Source organism: Trachurus trachurus, assembly GCF_905171665.1.
Source record: "Trachurus trachurus genome assembly, chromosome: 10".
In the NCBI taxonomy this organism is placed as follows: domain Eukaryota; kingdom Metazoa; phylum Chordata; class Actinopteri; order Carangiformes; family Carangidae; genus Trachurus; species Trachurus trachurus.
In genome coordinates this window covers 14,028,940-14,048,931 of record NC_139894.1, presented here as the reverse complement: position 1 = coordinate 14,048,931, position 19,992 = coordinate 14,028,940, and the positions used below count along the sequence as shown (strand labels likewise).

The following is a 19,992-nucleotide window of genomic DNA, read 5'->3' as shown; positions in this document are numbered from 1 at the left end:
CAGGTCAAGTTGGAAAGACAAGAATGTGTGCCAGGGAATAGATTAGATATCTACTCTGGGCTGAGCGCAGAGGATGAAAACACTACTAATGATAATAGTTATGATTGCCTTGCAAAGGAATTGATAACGACTTCACCCGCCTCTTTGTGCTCCCTTTTGGGATCAGAAAACAATATTCAGGGTTCAGTCTGTGTCTGGCTGTGGAGCACAATGGGACGTCGGTTTTGACTTTCCCCTCACGTCCGCCGTTTGACATACCACAGCTCAGGCAGCCAAGTTAATGAATGAAAAGCACTTGGCCTCTGTCAGACTGCTCCGAGTGCACTACTTTCCCCAGTAACCTCCTCAGTTCAAGATTTCTCTGCTGTACCTGTTCTTTATTTGAGAGCTGTTCCCAGTCCAGTCTTATGGGGAGCTAGCGAGTAGGCAAGGCACTGTGTCTGTACTTATTAAAGGGAAGACTGCTCATAATCTTTGTGCTCTAATAACGGGGGATGACTGCTCCGTCTGGGAGCATGGCAAGAGGGTCAGTGTGGAGCTGCGTTTGAGTACTCTTATCTAGTTCCACGATTGTAACATCAAAGCAGGCAGAAAGGACCCTTCATATGTCGACATATATAATACATGCACGAACATTCATGCACACATGGGAGCATGAATACACTGTTTAGTTAAAATACTTCTTTAGAAGCTTTTCAGTGCATCATCAAAGGAATATTAATAAAACCCTAAAACATAGAAGAAGAAAATATGACATTTGGGAAATTAACTGACTTGCTTTCTTAAGGGGAGCTGGATGAGATTTTTGCTCCCTGTTTAGCCCAGCTTAGCACCAACACCACGAGCAAAGGGGGAAACAGTAAGCTTCCAAAAGTGGTTGGATATTCTCTGAAAGGGAATTGTTGACCACTTGTTTTTGGAATATAAATAGGGTAACTTTTGCTTGAATATTTAAATATATTTAAAATGTGGAGTTTTTTTTCATTCTTGCTCCCAGATGCATAAGATGATTGATAGTACTACTCCTATGCATACATCTGGATGAAGATTTCTTGATTTCATGAAACACACAAGATTGGACATGTTGATATGCAGATTTTTTTTTCTGGCTCCACTTTTATATTTAATGCACACCCCTTGTCTAATTTACTGCTGTGAAAAAGTTTGTTTTACTCGTATAAATTACATATTCCACAGAAAAAGAGAATCCAGGATTAGCTTTGTTTTTCTCAGCTTTCAGTTTTCAAAATCAGGCCAAATGGTTTGTCCGTTCTAAATGTTAATTTGTGGCTGCCCTCTTTTTGTGCGTGTGCGATAGGACGGCACATAAAATACCAAGAATGATGGGGAGGGACAGTCATGGGAGTGGTGTTCTGACTTTTCATTTGTTCGCTACCCAGTAATGATCATTTTAGCCTCTAAGCCCCAGATTTGGCCTTGTTTTGCTGTGGGAAGCAGCATCAGTGGGGACAGAGCAGCCTTGCCCTGGCTGAGAAGCTTGTCTGTGGCTAAGCTGGTTGGCAACGAGGGTCAGGTACACAGCATGGAGGACGCTCTGAGTGTGTAGTCATAGGAGGTCAGCTGGGAAGTGAGACAAGAGGAGGGAGAGAAGGGCTGAAAAATCAGTTCAGGTGGGAACAGGTGGAGTTTTGCTACTGTGTTACCAACGTTTGTTCGCCCAGTGGCTGAGTGAGAGCATTTTCTAATTATAGACCTCCATCGTTCGCCTTGTTAACAGCGCTGGTAACAAGCCAGTCGCCAGCTTGCATGAGCAACTGCAGAAAGCTGACTTTTGGTTTAATTTGGAGGACTAGCTATAATCCAGACTAAGTCCCTTAAAGCTGAAGCCCCCTCCCTCCTCCCACCACTGCTGGATTACGGGAGTGTCTTTAAAAGGATAAGGACCTGCTTATCACTGCTTCCCCCAACACTTGTTTGGGACTTCAGATGTGGGGGAGGACGGTTCATCGTCACCCAATGTGGCCAGTGTGGATATGAGTCACAGAGATTAGGGATCTGACGACTGAGATCAATGATAATCACAATTTACGGTTTTTAAAAACCCCTCCGCCACAAAGACATATGGATCTTAGCATACAGTATGCCTCTGCTACCACCCCAGAGAATTTCATCAGTAAGTTGAATCAAACCGAATAAAGCAGCTAAATCAGATGTCCAGCAGCACTTTATGATGTAGCGCTTGTTCCCTTTAATCACTTGCGCACAGACATTTATTAACTGTTTGACATGACGGCCTCAGCCACTGTGGCGGAAAAAATGTGGCTTTAAGACCAATAAAAAAATATCAAAAATCATGTGAGTAATATGTCAGCGATAAACTGATCAAAGCCGCAATGAAAAGAATGTGCAAATTTGCCTATATTTAACATTAATTCCACATTTACTATTATCATACAGAAATAATAGCTTTTGAGATAGCTTGTCTTCTTCAACAAAATGAGCCAGCCCCATTTTAGTGCCAGTGGTGCTCTGCTAATAATCACTGTGAAGTCACAAAGTCTCCAGGAAATCACTGCTCTTCACTAAGAAATACCCCCCACACTCATATAGAGCCCCAAACTTAGATTTTTCTACCAATTTAAAAAAAACAAATATAACCTGTTGATAAACGATCTGGTAAGTGGACCTGTGAAAGCTACGAGCTGCAGAGAGAGCAGGGAAACATTTAAAAATCCCAAACAATGTTTTTTTGGACAGTAATGTAATTCAGTGTTTCATTTCTGCTTTATTTCTTATAAATGAGCAAAAATGTGCAAAACACTTGTTTGTTCTGTTGAGCGGCCATAGAACTGGCGAGTTTTACAAACAAAAATGGAAAAGCTTTATCCTTCCAGTTCTGGACTGTTTGCATCAGTCACTGCTAATGAAGTGTTGTTTTGAGTTGGGAGGAGAAGGAGGGGGCCGTCTGTGTTACAAGAGGGAATCGAGACCAATCCAGCACACATCAGCATATGTGTTGTTTGAGATGCTATATTTGAGTGTGAGGTTGCTACTTATCTCACCAGGGTGTGACGGTGGCGAGGTGAGGGAGCAGGTGAATTCCTGGTGGATTCAGGCTGTGAACCCTGAGCTCTCGGCTTAGGTGCAGCCTGGGAGTTACAGAGAGACCCGAGCCACATGGGGGGAGTGTAGAAATAGAAGGAGCTCAGTGTGACTACTTGTTTACCTCAGTGTCAACATTTTTGACTCAGCTCATTAACCTGTGCACTTGGGTGGAGCAACACATCTCTTGCTCTCTTGTCTCCCCCCGTCTCTCTCCATCTCTCTCTCTCACACACACTAACGATTAATATTGATAACTACGGGAAGGCGTAAATACATTAAAACTCAAGCTAATGAACAGATGAAACAACAGGGTGATGGCGCAGCTATCACACCTCCAAAGCAGTGAATCGATTTCAGCTGATACCAGTTCACAGATATACCCTGTAGCACTTTCCTGAAATCTAATCATGGATCCATTTAAACTATGTTAGCTGGGAGTCTACTTGCCATTAAAATTGGTTTTCAATTTCTATTATTTCAAGAGCATTGGTAAAAAAAAAAAAAAAAATGAAGCAAGTGCAGAGGCAAAGTAACAACCACACTCCTTCCACCTCTGTAAGATGGAAAAGGAGTCTTCACATTCATCCGAGCCCTCCTCTCCTTCTGTCGCTCCCCCTCTCTTCCCATTACCCATGCAGCCAGCATCCTCTCTAAATTGTTTTGCATGACCTTTGCTACAGTAGCTCTAATTATTACCATCACACAGGCCCTGTAAGGCACACAGCTAATTATACTGGATTTATCTGAAGGGACATTGGTGCCATTCTTCACAGGCATGTCTTGGCTACCGTCAGTGCGGGTGATCTAAACCCAGAATAAGGGCAATTTGGGTAATACAGTAATAGTAATTAGAGTCACAATAATTACAAGCATAGTTGTAATAACAATGAAGACCAGCCTATTAGTAATAGGAATCCAAATTAACTTGTAACATGTATGCAGCACCTTATGTAATTGAGAAGAACAGCATTGCCAAAAAAAAAGAACGAGGGTGCTGTGTGCCGCGCAATATGCATAATGACATTATTACAGGGCCAGATTGTTGCTGTTTCTTTCCCATTGCTTGGAATCGATGTTTGACAGTGGTAGTTGAAAGATATATTTTCAAAGGCATCGTGGGATTACCCGTTAATGTAGGTACCAGGACCTCTAGTCATTGCATCTCATAAAGAGTTGTTACTAGAGGAAGCAATATTTTTCAAAGCCAGAACATGAATGAAGAGGGGCAGTTGGAGCCGTCTTTTGGCTGGCGGGCAACTCATGTAATGAGCCTAAGAGGGTTCCAATTATTCCACTTGCGATCAAAAAGGAGAAGGAGATTACTTCTCTTGCCTCTTTTTTCTTTGACATTTTACACAGTAACATCTTTTGATAGGGGCTGAGGGAGAGAGGAAAGAAAAAAAAAAAACGATTGCTAGCGAGCGCCTGATAGTCTTGAACAGGCTCCAGCAGTACAGTCCTTTCTGTCTAGCAGAGACAAAGCAATGCTGTTGCAGCTCACACGTTTTTTTCCCCCTTTATTTATTTTTTATTTTTTTGGATGTGTTTGTAATAAAACTACTTTTCCAAGTGCATGGTACATTAGCTTCCCTTCAGAGTTTGTCACCCGCACAAGACAGAAAGGATGCCGTCCTATGACCACAGGCTTTGGCTATAGCAGACTTGATCGCTGATTGCTGCCATACTTTTTCTACAGAGCTATTGTAAATTGTGAGTGGGCATGTTGGGTACTCGCTCACTCGCTGCAGTTGTTTCTCCCCTTGTGCGTATAACACTGTAAGTCATGTTCCACGTAATACAAAGGGTTGTATTCGATTGTGTGCAGATTTTTGCCCTCTCCCTTTCATTTATTAAATTCCCAGATTACAAGTAAAAGCACATTAGATGCCTGGGGGTAACTAAAAGGATTTCTCCACCATAGGATATCAAACTATATCAGCCTCGGAGAAAAAAACGGTGGAAAAACAAAAGACAAATAATATTATGTACCAGTGCACCGAGACAAAGAGAACTCCTCCAATCTGCATCAGCATAGATAAACATCCACCCCTAAGATATGTTCTTGGTAGATAACAGCTTAGTGTGCGTGTTGGCAACACACGGGCACACACACACACACACAGATGCACAGGCACACAAGCACAGAGCAGAGCCTTGATAAGCGCCGAAAATTACTACATGTTGTTTATGGTGGCAGAACAAAAGGATTCAAGGTCTTTATTTCAAGTATCCAAGCTGAGGAAAGGTGGATGCATGGTCTGAGATGCATTTCAGCAGGATAGATTTGACTTAATAATATAGACATAATTAGGGGGGGAAACGGGGTATGTGCTGGTGTGTGTGTATGCGTGTGTGCCTGTGCGTGCGTGCGTGCGTGCGTGCGTGTGCGCGTGTGTGTGTGTGTGTGTGCCTGTGTGTGTGTGTGTGTGTGTGTGTGTGTGTGGGGTTTGAGAATACAGTGCCATGCCTTCCCCTGTGGATCCACTGCAGGGGTAGGACGCAGCGATCCGCCGTCTGTTGCTGTTTTCCATGACCCCGTATATCCCCCGCAGTGAAAAACGATGTTTGCCCCCAAAGATGGCCCTAATACAAATTAAATTAAATGAAGTCAGTGTGGCTAATCCCTGTGTGTTTCAGCAGCTGAAACACCCCCCTCCCTCGTGAATGAATGGGTCAAGCCCGCTGCATCTGGCCCCCTCTCCACTGGCCCTGCTCCCAAGCTGTCCCTGACGGAGACGACAGCAGGGCCCGCTCCGACTTTCTGCCCCACTGCAACTGTACGTGTGTGTGTGTGTGTGTGTGCCGTTCTGTCTCACAGACTTGTGTTTGTTTTGCCTGTGTGTATGTGTGTGCGCATTCTTCAAGAGATTTATTTTTGTTTGTGAATGTCTTACACATTTCGCACATATTTTTTTAGTTTTTGCTGAGGTGTAGATTGTTCCTTTTTCACAAATTTACACTTTCATGTAAAAATATAAAGGCTTCACATTTTCACATGTCACAGACAATGTACTAAAGAGCAGTGTAATGGAAAACAAAACGCTTGGACCACATAGCATTTGATGTTGTTTTGTTCTGCCTCCGCTCTGATGGCAGCCTGTCCTACTCCTGTTAACAAGCTGGATTTACAGATGTGGCGGTGATGTGCAAACAGCTAATACTCTGCTGTCAATCCCAGCACTGACAGCTGCCCAGAAGGACCATCCCAAATATTAGCACCAGATGTGCTTCCACTGAAGCTCTGGCAAAAACTGGATCAAAAAGCTAACGCCATCGCTGGATCACTGTGAGGAGAAGCCTTGTGGTGGTGTGAGCTAAAAGATCTCGGATGCCCATCTGGTTAATAAAAACCCATTTTCAGTGATACGTACTTTGGCATTGTGCCCGATCGTCCACCCCTGTTTTGCGCACCAGCTCTGATTTGCGAGACAAAGTGCATCGACTGAGTTTTAGCAGCTGGTGTGCGTAGATATTGTGTTTGGGGGGTTGTGGGTTAAGAGGGCGGCGGGATTTTTGATGAGCTGAAGTCTGAAGTACATGTTTGTATACTGTATATGTGTGTGTGTGTGTGTGTTTTAGGTGGGAGGAGGGGGCGACAGAATGCGCATTTGTGTGTGCGCTGCGGATCTGAGCACCTGCACACATGCCCTTTGAAAAGCTCCATCACCCCTCCATCCGGCCAACACACAGAGTAAACATGGTTTGTTTGAGCGAGTGGCCCGGGGTAGTTGGATTAATGAGCACTGATGAAGTTCCACTTGTATCCTGGGTGCTGCCTCCCTATTTGCTGGAGTGGCTGTGATGTGGTAGTGTGTCTGGAGGCGGTGACTCATTCCCTTTACCCAGTGTCAGATTAAGGCATGTCAATAAACAGACCCACTCAATCCATCTCCGAGTGACTGCATCCACTCACAGAGCCTCCCAGTCTGTAATGAGCTGCTGCAAATCTCCATCCAACTAAAATGTCTGGAAAGATGCCTTGTCACAGTCAGCGAGAGAAAAAGCAAGAGGGAGGGAGGGGGAGAGAGAGAGATGGAGGGAGGGAGAGAGAGGGAGAGAGAGACTACAGCAGCGCCGATGTGACTGGCAGCCACCTTTAAGCTGCTAAGAGAAAATGTACCAAGCCGTGCTCCACCATGTTGTAGAGTGCAAGCTGATAAGCTCTCCTCACAGATTCACAGATCTCTAATTTCTGTCATCCTTGTGAGCACTGGGTTAATCAAAAAATATATATTTGTAAGTTTACAGATTTCAAAAGTGGCTCAAAGAGAGGCTGTTTATTCAGAAACTGCTCTCATGCAAGCATTTAAGGGAAATGTGTTTACATAATCTGCAGTGTTTCTGAATGTTTATTTTTAAGGCCCAGCCCAGGGGAGATGGGAGAAACCTTTGGGAATTCCTTGTGCACTAATTTAGCGTGCCCCCCCCTCCCCCCTTTCCCCCTCAACACTGGCTAATATAGGGCACATGCAAGAGGGAAAATGCTATCTAGTAACTCACTCAGAATAATCAAATGACTGCTATAAACATATGTTTGTAAAACATATTCCCAGCGGCCCCGGAAGAAACCACAAAATCCACCTGGATTCGATGTTACCCTCAACACTTCCAGAGTCTGTGGAGAAAAAAAAAAGAAAAAAGTCTCCATCTACCTCTCTCATGTGGCGCCATACACATTAACAGATTTGGAGATGAGAGGAGTGTGAAAACTTTTCCGTCTGACATCCAAATTAAAGAAAATCCCTCAAGACTCGCCTAAAGGGGAAGTTCCTGCTATTTGAGTTTGATTGGGCTCCACAGGCTTTAAGAAAAGTAAGCCGATTTCTTTCAGGAAACAGCGTACATAATCAAGTCTTTTTCCTCCCTCCCCCCTTTTCACTATGTAAAACCATGAATCGTAATCTCATAGAGATACTCAGGTTTTCTTTCTGACACGCAGATAGAATAAGTCTGAAAGAAGAAAAAAAAAAACACATGCAAACCTGAGCGCTGAACAGGTGTTAAATGAAACCTTATCCAGCTGTATGTGCCTGGTGACGCAGTAGACTCTATTCACTCTGAGTGGACACTATATACCTCCATGTGAAAGGATTAAAAACACCAGCCTAGTTTGTCTTAAGACAAAGACAAAACAAAACACCGGCACAGGAAGCCACACAGTCACCAACAGTTTGAAACACGTCGAGCCCGGCCAGTGATTCCCCGCTAAGACAACAGCTCTGACTTAAGCCTCTTTAGCGTCAGCAGACTCCGCTGGAATGCAGGCGTCTGCTGAGGGGGCCTATTATTTAAAATCTTTTCATCATCCTGAAAGGGAGGGAAATAGCTTTGACATTGAGAAGCTCATGAATAATGAATGTTGTTTCTATCAATGTATGTATAATTAATCACATATCTACTAACTGGACTTCTGTGGAGCCTGTAGGCTGAGTGACATGGAGACTGGTCTGGACTATTGTCTTAGCTCCAGAATACAAGACAGCCGCATGATCTGCAGTTTCCTATGTGTGTGTGGGGAGGGGGTTGATATACAGGTGGAGCAAGCAAAAGCCTGAGTACTTTGGACCTTTTCCTTAGTTGAACAGAGGTTGGAGTGATTGTTTTGGTTAGAATGGGCAAATATTTACTCAATTTCACACGGGAAGGCAGGAAAAATGAGGTGGAAATGCAAGAAGGAAGTGGCACTGTGTTTACGTATCTGTGTCATTGTGTTGCGGAGAAGCTGGGAGTTTGCTAAAATAATACTCAGCACAAGGACACAAGTGACCTCATTATGGCACCTAATTCACCCAGTTTCTTTTGGTCCGGTTACGGAGGCTGCAGAGAGGCTGCGGCGACGCAAGGAAGCTTTTAAAAACCTTCTCTCCCAGGAATCACTCACTTTCATAACGTGATTGATTCTCAAATGTGCTGCTGGCTTTGGGTTGAATTGATGGGTGATGAAGTGAAATGATGCAGAGAATGTGGCAGGTTATTTGTCACACATGTACCCTTCTGTCACAATTGATTGTGTATAATTTGAGTTTTCAGGGGAGCCAGTTGATATTAAATGGTAACAACTCTCTGTATTCATCACGGCAGGCCCCCTTTAGCAGACAGAAATAGAAAATGTAATCTCATCCACAACCATGGCTGTGCCTCAGGCACTCTTTCACCCTTTTTACCACTGATCCTCCCTTAGGGGCCTTGCCCTCTCAAAAGGAAAAGAGAAATCTATAATCTAGCAGATGGCAGAGGATCTATGGGAAATTCTATAATCGGGAAGAAGCTGGTGATGATGGTCGTTGGGGTTGAGGGCAGAGTGGTGGCGGAGGTGGAGGGTTATGGCAGCTCAGAGGCTGAGGAATGTTTTCTCCACCTCACATGGTAAACAAAATATAGACCCACTGTGAGCAGGTGCTTTGGTGGTCTGTGTCTTTGTCTCTGGGTGTCGTGCAGACCGAATGTGAGATGCCTAGAGGTGCTGCTGGATGTCGACACAGAGACGTGGTGGTCGGGGCGCCAGCGCAGCCCTGCGAGTCAGGGATTGTTGCAGCAGCGTCTTTGTAAGGAAATAGAAAGAGAGAGTCTGTGTATGCAAGAATGTGAATGTGCAAGAGGCTGAAAGTAAAGCATTTCTTTTCATAGACACAGTGTATAGGATGAGAAGTCACCCGCTGAGACACACACACACACACACACACACTCGAACTCTCTCTCACACACACACACACACGCCTCAGCATCCTCACTGCAAAATTACATGGGCGGGTTGGGAATGCATGCATGTATAAACAGCTAGTTTCAGATACTGAGCATCCCTCATCCACTAACTTTTTCACCCATCACTGCTTTCTCAACTCGCAACCAAACCACAGCCGACCCTCGCTGCATAATGAAGGCCTTTTTTATTTCCTAATTGCAGCTGGCTTGCCCTGTAAACCCTCTGAATCCCTTTCTTCTCATCCCTTCCTTTAGCAACGGGATATCAATAACAAGGCACATTATGTGTAACATTTTCTTGTGGGACCGAGGGGAGTCCATGAGCAAGCTGCAGCAACAATAAACGAAGACTGAGGCACAACCTCCAGACTGCTTAAACACAGAATGAAGCAGCACAATTCGATCTGACAGTTTTAATTGATTCTGTCTAGTCTGTTGTTCTGTACGTTTAAACTGTGCATTTTAGTGTGGCAGTAAGAGCATTTTGTGTCCACAACAAGCATGGATGGATGTTTTCTGTCAGCCAAATTGATGACATTAAAGAGTCGCATCCATGACAGACATGAAACATTCACTCGTGCAATCGATTTTTCTTCTTTTAGATGCTGAGTTTTTTTTCCGACGCAGTCTTGTGTAAGCGGCCCCACCCTGCTGGAAAACCTTCTAGCCTATTTTTATGCAATTTAACTCATATTAAGTGGCTACAGTTTGTCTTGAATATTAACTTTGCCTCAAAGATTGATGATACGCGTTTATTTTTAAGCAAGGTTAAATAGCGTGATTTAAAATCGCATTCTGGTTTCATGTCAATCCTTGTTTTTTTTTAACCGTAAAAGAAGACAGGGTCTACAAATTAAATTCTTGAATAAGAAACAGATTGCTGATGGTGTCATCTCGTGCATCTTTTTTTTTCTTTTCAAAATACCATCTTATTAGAGCATGTCGCTGCATCTGTCCATATTTTCCTAACTCGCTTCCTTGTTTAAATGTATGTGCTGTGTCAGCCCCGATAACGCATACAGTAGGGCAGCTGTGTGACATTTTTTCTCTCTCTCTTTCTCTCCTATCTGTGTGACATCTGCTGAACTTGTCGGGTGTTTACTGGTGTAACAACTGGTGTCTTCACTCCCCCACCCCTCCTCTTCTCCCTGGTGCTCCCCATGCCCCCACACAATGAATACACTTGCATCCAGACTACAGAACCAATTGTCACGGTGGGAGGAAGGAAAATCAAATCTTACGGCAGCAACTAGGCGAGGAGATTGCTTTTCCTCTCAGTGGCAGAGAAGCGAGCCCATCGTCCTTGTACCTCAGGTTTTTTTTTACTGGAGAGAAAGAGGCAAAGGGTGAAAAGGGGAAAGCTACTGGGCTGCAGCAGCTGGACCGCAAACCTCCCGCAGGTCAAGACTCACCCATTTCCTCCCATCTTCACCAGCTCTCTCGCCACTTTCTTTCCACTTCCCTCTCCACTCATCCTGACACTACCTATCAGTCACCCGGCGGCAGCGGGGACTACATTCCTCCCTCCAGTCCTCCAGATGAAACGGAACAATAATTATGGGGATAGAGTGGCTCTGGCCGCCAAACTGGGGCCGCTCAGATCACAACAACACATTGTCCAACCTGATTAAGTAGCCATTTGTGGCGTCCTCGCTGTAGTTAAGCAGTCCTCATCATCTTGCCTGTAACATGACCCCCCAGAAAGATATATTGACATGTCCTCCAATTTGAGGTCAATCAGAAATGTGGGGGCAGACATTACATTTCTTTACAGGAAGCTCGGGCTAATGCATCCGATTCCTCCTCAGAATAGGCACTCATGAGTGACTCATCAATGCCCAAGGTTATGCTCTCACATGTTGGGTGTTTTGTTTATTTCCACTGACAATTTGATAAATAGAGGAAATGTGGTTATCTTCACTAAAGCCTTTGATTAATGAGAGGCTGCTGTGGTGGAGATGAGCTGGAGTGGAGGAGATGGTGATGCAGAATACACAGAATGTGGGAAAATTATCAAGTGTCTCCTTTTGGTTGTACCTACCACACACTACGCAGGGCTTCATGTCAAAGATCCAGAGAGAGAATTGCATTATGGAAAGTACAGTTCCATTTCAGGACTGGAGCAGCTTGAAAGCAGGGGCAGACTCCCTTCCTCTGCAGGCCGTGCTCACATAGAACCTGCCGTCCAAACCAATTTCAGGCTGCAGCCACAGTGACATTCACAAGAAATTTTCTATCTTGTCTTTTAAATGAAGTTTTCCCCTTGTTACTCATGCCTTGCATTTTCATTAGTCTCTTACTGGATGCACAGCCACTGTAGAGGATGAGGCAGTTTAATTCATGCTCACTTACACCAAGTGGAGCAGGCAGAGAACAAAACATATGTGTACAGTACACAGTGTACGCAGTGTGGTTATAGGTCTAAAACTCAAAGGAAATAAGATTACAGTATGAAAGAAAACAAAACCCACATACCTTTTTGAAATGTGGCATGAATTATGAATTAATAAAATAATATATGATCATTTTTAATTGATGATTAATCTGAGTTGCAGGATGTTGCCACTGCCGTTACCTTTGATATTTAATGGAGTCAAGCTGAACGGGAACAAAAGGAGTCAGGGGTAATACAAGAGAACAAACATGGCGTGCTCCAAATTAAGGTCTAATAATAAAATGTTAATTAAATTCCTTTTTATGAATTATCTTCTTTATAGTAATGAGTTAAAGTTTAATTAGGGGTAAATGTTAAAAAAAAAAAAAAGCGATGGAGTGATGCTAACCTTCACAAACATGTTGCATCATAATTTAGCACATCCCAATCAGACGCCTGCCCTTGCATTGTTGCTTATCATTATACAATTTCCTTGCAAAAATAATGAAGAGAAAATGAGGTGAGATGGCAAAACAACAGCTTATCTGCTGATGAGTGAAGGCAAACCTCTGCACTTTGGAGAATGCCGAAAGATAACTGCACCTCTGACATGCACATGAGCAGCTAAACGAACAGCTAAAGAGACAAGCGCCAGCTTCAGTTAGATGATAACGCTACCCAGCATGTTGTCTTTGAAGCCATGAAAAAATGGCATCAGTACCAAGAATCTAAACAAACAACGACATGCAATTGATCGGATTAACAAGCTTTTACATTTTTCATAGAGTGCCAACAGGTCATGGGGGCTATTTGCCAGAGGTAAACACCACACATTGGCAGCTGATCTGCCAGCATCATTTATATTTATGCATTTATTTCAAAAATTGATTCAAGAAGACCAGGACTAATGTTTGACATTTCCTCTGCACTCCCATCCTCCTCGCTGCTCTGACACTTCGGCATTGTTGGTTCACTTCCACGCAAACGCTGAAAAAGTTCAAGATGTTCAATCTGGTTAGCATCTAATGAGGATAGTGTGTTCACAGTCCCACAATGAGTTTACATCCAAATCTGTTTGGTCACTGTGTGTGACAGCTGTGCAGGGCCACTGCTACCACAACAGCAGGCTTCTCTGAAATGTGTAGCCCGCTTGATAATCAGCAACTGTGCTCTTGTGCCTACATTAACCTTTCTTATCATAGGGGAGAATTTTTTTTCAACATTTCCTTGATATCGGTACTGTAGACTTCCCTCGGAAGTCAGCCATTGACTCACAGCTTTTATCGGGATACAGTATCTGCCTGGTGGAATTTTAAGTGAAGGTTCTGCTTTCTTTCTGCAGAAAACACCTGCATCTTATCAAACACTGTCGAAAGGGTCGTATCCTGCCTTTTCGCAGGACTGGGAAAGTCCTTTGAGAGGCTTTGATACCCTTTGGCCCTCTGACATCTTGCCTGGTGTGAGTAGATGCTTGGCAGATGCAGGAGGGGCTACCTGCTCTGTGTACGTTGCCTCCACTGTCCATGTGCTCTTACTCATTCTCCTTGCTAAATAAATGTTGGGGGAAAAAAAGAAGCGAATTTAGGATGCCTTTGAACTGTGTTCTCTAATGTGGGTCAGAGATCTATCGTATGCATATTCTGAAAGCCTTTTCATCTGCAATTGCAGAGTTAAGATTCCCCTGGTACACTCTTAATTTCATCTACTTCTCTTGCAGTTATTTATTTAATATTTCTACATTAATGTCTTCTCAAACATGGTAAAAGTGAAGAGTTCAGAGAAGAAAAAAGGGAAACTTTTCTTCTCCCTCTGTCTGCATGATAGTCTGTTCTCCCTAATGACTACACTTTAAAGACGGTGGGCTGACCGGCAGTGGAGGGAGGGAGCAAGGGATCGAGAGCAGGGAGGGTGAAGAGGAGAAGAGAGGCTGCGCTCACTGCAGCACTCTCCTCGGCTCTCAGCTCCCAGTCAGCCTCTCTGTGTGTGTGCTTTGAAAGAGAATAGGATACAGCCCTATGAAAGCCACGGCTGCTCACCGGGGCCTTTGTGTAAAATAACATTTCTACTGAAAGCCAATTACTGGTAACATTATTTTGGTTGTTTCCATTATTAAAAGTACCTCTCTCTCTCTCTCTCCTTCTCTGCCCCCCCCCCCTTCCCCCTCTCCTTATCATTCCTCAACCACAACCCCCACACCCACCCATTCACCCCCAAACCCCAACACCCCACCCCACCCCCTGCATTGCTCTCTTACAGACGGAGAATTATTCCATTGACTCCAGTTACGTGAACAGCAGAGCCCACCTCATTAAAAGGTATGTCTTGATTAGGAACTGTTAGCAGCATCTCGTTACCGTTGTTATCTGTAATTGTTTTATCTAATGAGTGCACGGCTACTGTTGCAGCTGCATGTGTTCCACTGTGTTTTCCATTCGGTGTAAGTGCAATGGGAGGATAAGATTTGGGGGTAAATAGCATTTACTCAATAATGTGTTTAGTAGACACTTGTTGAAAAGAGCCACAAACTCATACTTTCAGATTATTCGATTACACAGAGCAGCGGAATCTGCGCGCAATGATTTTCATATTTACAGATAACCTTATTACCCTCCTGTAATTCTGTTCATCAGTAACACATGTGGCTTGTGTGTGTACTTAATGATTAAATTGTATTCAAAAGATTTCCCCACTGTTCCACAACAGATTCATAAACAGTTAATAATTATGTTCTTTTTCTCCTCGGGTGAAGACATGAAGAATAGTTTTCATTGTGCATTGTTATTCAGCCCACCTGAGCCAAGATATTAGATAGGAATGCAGGGCTGGAGGTTGGGATGGAGGGGTCATATAATTCCCTCCAGCCGCAGAGGTTCTTCTAACAAGGCTCTCCTCCAAACTACAATTCTCCCTTTTTACATGCAGCTACGGAATAGTCTGGGCTTTCTTTTGTTTGAGGCCATCCCAGCCTTTTGAAAAGCCATTATGGCAATTTCCCCCCCCAAAAGATTCCCTGCATTAATGTAAACAAAGAGTATTCAAGTGTGGGGCCTCTGCAGCACACTACAAAGAAATTCCCTCAGGAGCCAGCGAGCCTATGGTCTGGGACAGGTGCAATTACAGTGATAACATCAGAGAGCCAACATTACCTCCACTGCAGTCCTCTCTTTCCAAGGCGGGAGTGTGTGAGGCTTGGGTTGGGGAATGCAGCTACCTTGTACTGTCCTTCATTTGCTCTACCTTTCTTTTTGTTTACACACTTTTGTTCAATCTACTTTCTATTTCTTTCCTTTGACTCTTTTCTAACCTCTTTTCTTCCCTTTGCGCACGCTCATTCACACATTTTTTTTTCTCTCGCACAAGAACACATGTTCATATATTCACCCCTATTTAGTGTTGTTTGTAAAGCAGAATTTGTTCCAGTGGGATGGAAATCAAATGAAGGGAAATCACGCTGTTACTGTGCAGCTGTTGATTGTGCCCCCCCCACCCCACCCTCTTTATTGACTGTGAGCCCCAAACAAGACAGATGCTCAGTTTGTATGCTTCCAGCGTTTCCTACATCCATCTTCCTTCCAGGAATTCCTGATTACTGCAGTATTTGTTTGATTGTAGTGAGTCAGTGCCTCCTGTTTGTTCAGTGCGATGTCCTTGAAGTCAGTGCATCCATCTAAAATGTCCCTGTCTGAAACACCCTGTAGCTGCCGTGCTATCTGTGAAGGTAAAAAATGTTCACCTAATCCAAAAAGGCTCTCAACAGATTTAAACCCTCTTCCTATTTCATGGTTATTGCCAGCACAGGAGCTGCAAGAGCAGTGTTTAACAAAGACTTACCCTAAAACAAATTACTGTTCACCTATTTGGAATTCATGGAAATGGATCACGTAAAAAGGGCAAATAATTCAGAGAAAGGACACATAAAGGGACGTAGGTAAAGACGGACAGCTAGTCACAAACCATCAGAGGCAAAAGGACGAAGGAGAGCATGCGAGACAAGGTGACGTGACAGTTAATCAACATTTCTCCTCTCCTCCCTCCTGGCCCCCATGTAGCACATCGACATTCAAGGACCTGGAGGGGAACAGTCTGAAGGACAGCGGCCACGAGGAGAGCGACCAGACCGACAGTGAACATGATGTCCAGAGAGGACACTATGTTGACACGGCTGTCAATGACGTGCTGAACATGACTGTCCCCCCCAATGTTTGCCAGCTGCCAGACCAAGGTAAGAAAATATGTGCTGCTGCATGGAAGTGTGCGGCATGTGAGCGTTTGCGGAGCAGAGGATTGCAACATCCTTTGGAGTTTGTTTGCCAGTTTCCAAGATAAGACCGGCCTGTGTTTGTGCGTGTTTGCGCTCGAGTCTGTTTTTATGCCACTAGAGGATCTTTTAAGGTGCATTACGCCCATTGCAGGCCTCAGAAGTGCAAGTATGAATAACAACACAGATTTTTTGTCTTTGATGTCCTGTTAGAGCAGCTAATGTGAGGGATCTCTGACAGCTAAGGCTACCCTTTGATACAGGCTTAGGCAACATTATTGACTGATAGTAGCCATGTCTGCTCTTGAAGCCAGGCTGACTTCAGATGTGCTTGAATGGCAGCAATTAGGCTCACAAAGGTAGAAGGTGGAAATCTACATATCTCCACGTGCCCTCATCCATTATTCAGTGGGATCATTTAGCAGGGAATTAATGTTGATGTTTCATTTCTGACTCACCGTTTAAAAAGACATCCACTTGGTTGGCAGAAGTCAGTGTAAGGGTCATGTTCACTCTTAACTACTGCCAGTCAGACTGAGGAAGAGAGTGGGTCAGCAAGAGAGAGAGAGGGGGAGAAAGAGAGAGAGAGGGAGCAAAAAAAGTAGGATAAAGCTGTCTGGAGCAGGCCAGGATGTTACTATACCTGAGGGTATTTACCGAGCTCAAAGGAAACACCACATGCACAGGTGCAAGAGCTCAGCAGAGCACGGGAGTCAGTGTGTCTGTGCGTGTGTGCCGGCGCATATGTGCGTGTGTGAAAATTGCAGACATTTTAGGATGACTCACATTAGCAATTTTATTCTGAGTGAGGAGGAAAGACCGCACATTACATTTTAAAAGCACACTCTTGAGGACAGCACTTTACAGATCTCACTGGCTGTATCTGAACTTTACATTTGTGTCGTGCTCCAATTCGGGAAGTCTTGCCAAATTTAGTTTTCCTTCCTTCAGTTAACATCGACATAATTTTGGTTCCTTTTTACCAACACTGCCCGAGCGAGGCTGTCTACTCGCTCGCTCGCACTACTTTCTTCCTCCTCGGCTCATATATAGAGGAGAAATTTTAATGAGCAAGAGATAACGAAAAGCAGCCCTACTTTATAAAACCGCATAAAGGAATGAAGATTATGTGATTTTTTTTTTTATTATTTATCTATCTATTTTTATCAGTGGACTGTGAAGTGTGTGGGTGTGGTTGAAGAAGCACTGTGTGAAGGCTCTTCCTCGGCTGGTTCCTGCCATGTTTAAGTTACCAGATGCTTCACTTTGAGCAATTTTGCGATTTTGCTTTGTGTTTTTTGATTGGGGCATAATAATATTATACAATCTACAATTTATTTTTAGAGAAGAATGGGGTCAGGCAAGTGGGTCCACCTTCATGGCTGGCAGCGTATACCTTCCTTTGACTTAGCTGAGAGATGCAGATAGACGTATATAGGGTCAGGGAGTATGGTGACCATTAGAATCAACTTGGACTGGGTGTTCCCTCAGTGGCACCAGACAGTAATGAACAATGAAAAGTGAATTTGCTGACTATTAGTTGCCAACTGTAATTACTTCACAACCCGCAAAAATCCCCGTGCCTCTAAAAAATGCATGCTGACAGGTCTTCCAGTGGTGGGATCTCATTATTGGAGACAATTAGAAATGATGTACATGAAGAATATTACAAGTGGGGAGAGCTCTCTCAGGCAGCTCTTTTTCATTAACACCACCAATGATTGTATCTGTTTCAGCAAAATGGATGCATGCCTCCTGAATGTGAAATGCAGCTCCACATTGCTGGTAAACAGAGGCAAGAGGCTATTTCACAGTGCTGTCCATTGTTTTGACCAGAACGAATACATGATAACAAAGTATCTGTTTGGAATTACAATTAGATGGTTCGTTATTGGCTTTTCTTTGCTCTTCTTTTTTCTTTTCTTTTTTCTTATTACGGTCACTTACACACTCACTTCTGGCTGGCTATTCTCCACACTAACAACTTAAAAAAAAAATGGCTTCACTTGAATTTCTCCTCCCTTTGTTTTACAAGTCAGTCAGCAGCAGTGGTCACACCAGAGAGTAATGAGAGTTCATAATTATTAAATGAATTGACCAAAGATCCTTACACGTGCAGAAATTTAATGACTGAGCAAATGAAATCGTCCCTCTATTACCATCTCAACGGTGTAATTACATAGTTAAAAGACATGGTGGGCTGACAGAGATGGGCAGATTCAGCATAGGGCGCAGTTGTGTGAGGATTTTACATACTCAGTTTTTTTTGTGTGTGTGTATGTGAATGTGTGTGCGTGTGTGTGTGTGTGCCTCCTCAGGAGCACACCAGCCTCCCAATCTCCCTGCTTCATTTTCCTCGGTGAAAACCAACAGGAGTACAGTGGCAGAAATAGAACAGTTTGGTATAATATGAGAACCGCAGTGGTTACAGCCGTGTGGTGATGTGGTTTTACTTTGAGCTCATCTGTCTTAATCGACAAAATGGACATTATCCGCTAGTTGTGAGTGAAAGGAGAGAATTGTCAGAAAACAAATAGGCATGTTCACTAAACACCCCGCTGCTTAGATGTCTTCTGGGAGGAACTCTGTTGTACAGTGCGCCTCTCCTGCCAGCTAAGGCAGAAAACAAGTTGAGAGACTGCAATTGCCAAAGGACAACAGCACACACACAGGCTGCGGATAGAAGCTTTGTTTTTTTTGTGTGTGTGTGTGTGTGTGTGTGTTATTATTGTTCTGTTTTCTTGTGTTGATAAGTGCTGAGAACAAAAGGAAGCCAGAAGGGGGGAAGGAGGAAGGGTTAAACTCTCAGGCTTTTTACAGTGCAAATGTTTACCATTCCCAGCGCCATGTAAAGGTGTTGTTTGCCCAGGAGACAAGCCGTTACCTTTTCACAAAGACCCTGCATCCGCATCATCTTGTGGGCTTTCATGTGGGAATCCATTTGTGTGACGAGTTTCAGCCGCTAACTAACCCAGCATAATGTCACATGAAGCATTTTTTTTCTTTCTCTCCCCGTGTGTCAATTGAGGAGTTTGAGATTTGGCTTTTGTCCATCACAGTTATGCTTTTTTCCCCCCTCTTCAGCGGCATGGTTTCAACAACACTATTCATTATCGCTGCACCAGCCAGTACCAAGGTAACTTCCATCAAAGTGCTTGTGAATAGATTTTAGACTTAAATCTCAGCGAATGCCTCTTTGTTGAATCCCTGCCAAGACTCTGAAGAGCCGTGTGCGCTCTTTTTGAAAGCCTGACCTGAAATATTCTCACCCAGTGGATTAGATTTGGGAAGTGTCTGAAGAACAAATTACATTAAATCTCTTAAAATCTATAAAGGAAGGGCTATCTTTAACATGTAATGGCTCCCTCATATCTGCTTTTAGAATAAAAATGAATGATATCGCTGTAACTATAAACTGAGAAGAAGAGCTATATAAAATGAATTCTTCTTTATCTTTATAGGCATGTCTGTGAAGTTAGGGGGGGATTTGGTTGAAATGTGTGACATGCTAGCTTTGGCTCTGTAGAACCATTAGTGTCAGGGGAGAAGCAAGGGAACAGACTCAGAGGGGGCTTGTGACAAAGAGAGCTAA

General features: G+C 43.7%; 1 protein-coding gene across 2 annotated transcripts in view; it reads left to right on the top strand.

The window, feature by feature from the left end:
• The window catches only part of pcdh19 (protocadherin 19), a gene marked incomplete at its 5' end in the record, with an annotated part of 53,467 nt that overhangs the window by 14,095 nt on the left and 19,380 nt on the right, over positions 1-19,992 (top strand). For both annotated transcript variants that reach the window (XM_083980866.1, XM_083980867.1), the window contains 2 exons: positions 14,399-14,457; positions 16,192-16,364. In XM_083980866.1, the coding sequence (XP_083836992.1) occupies positions 14,399-14,457; positions 16,192-16,364 (232 nt within the window). The remainder of the gene's footprint in view (positions 1-14,398; positions 14,458-16,191; positions 16,365-19,992) is intronic.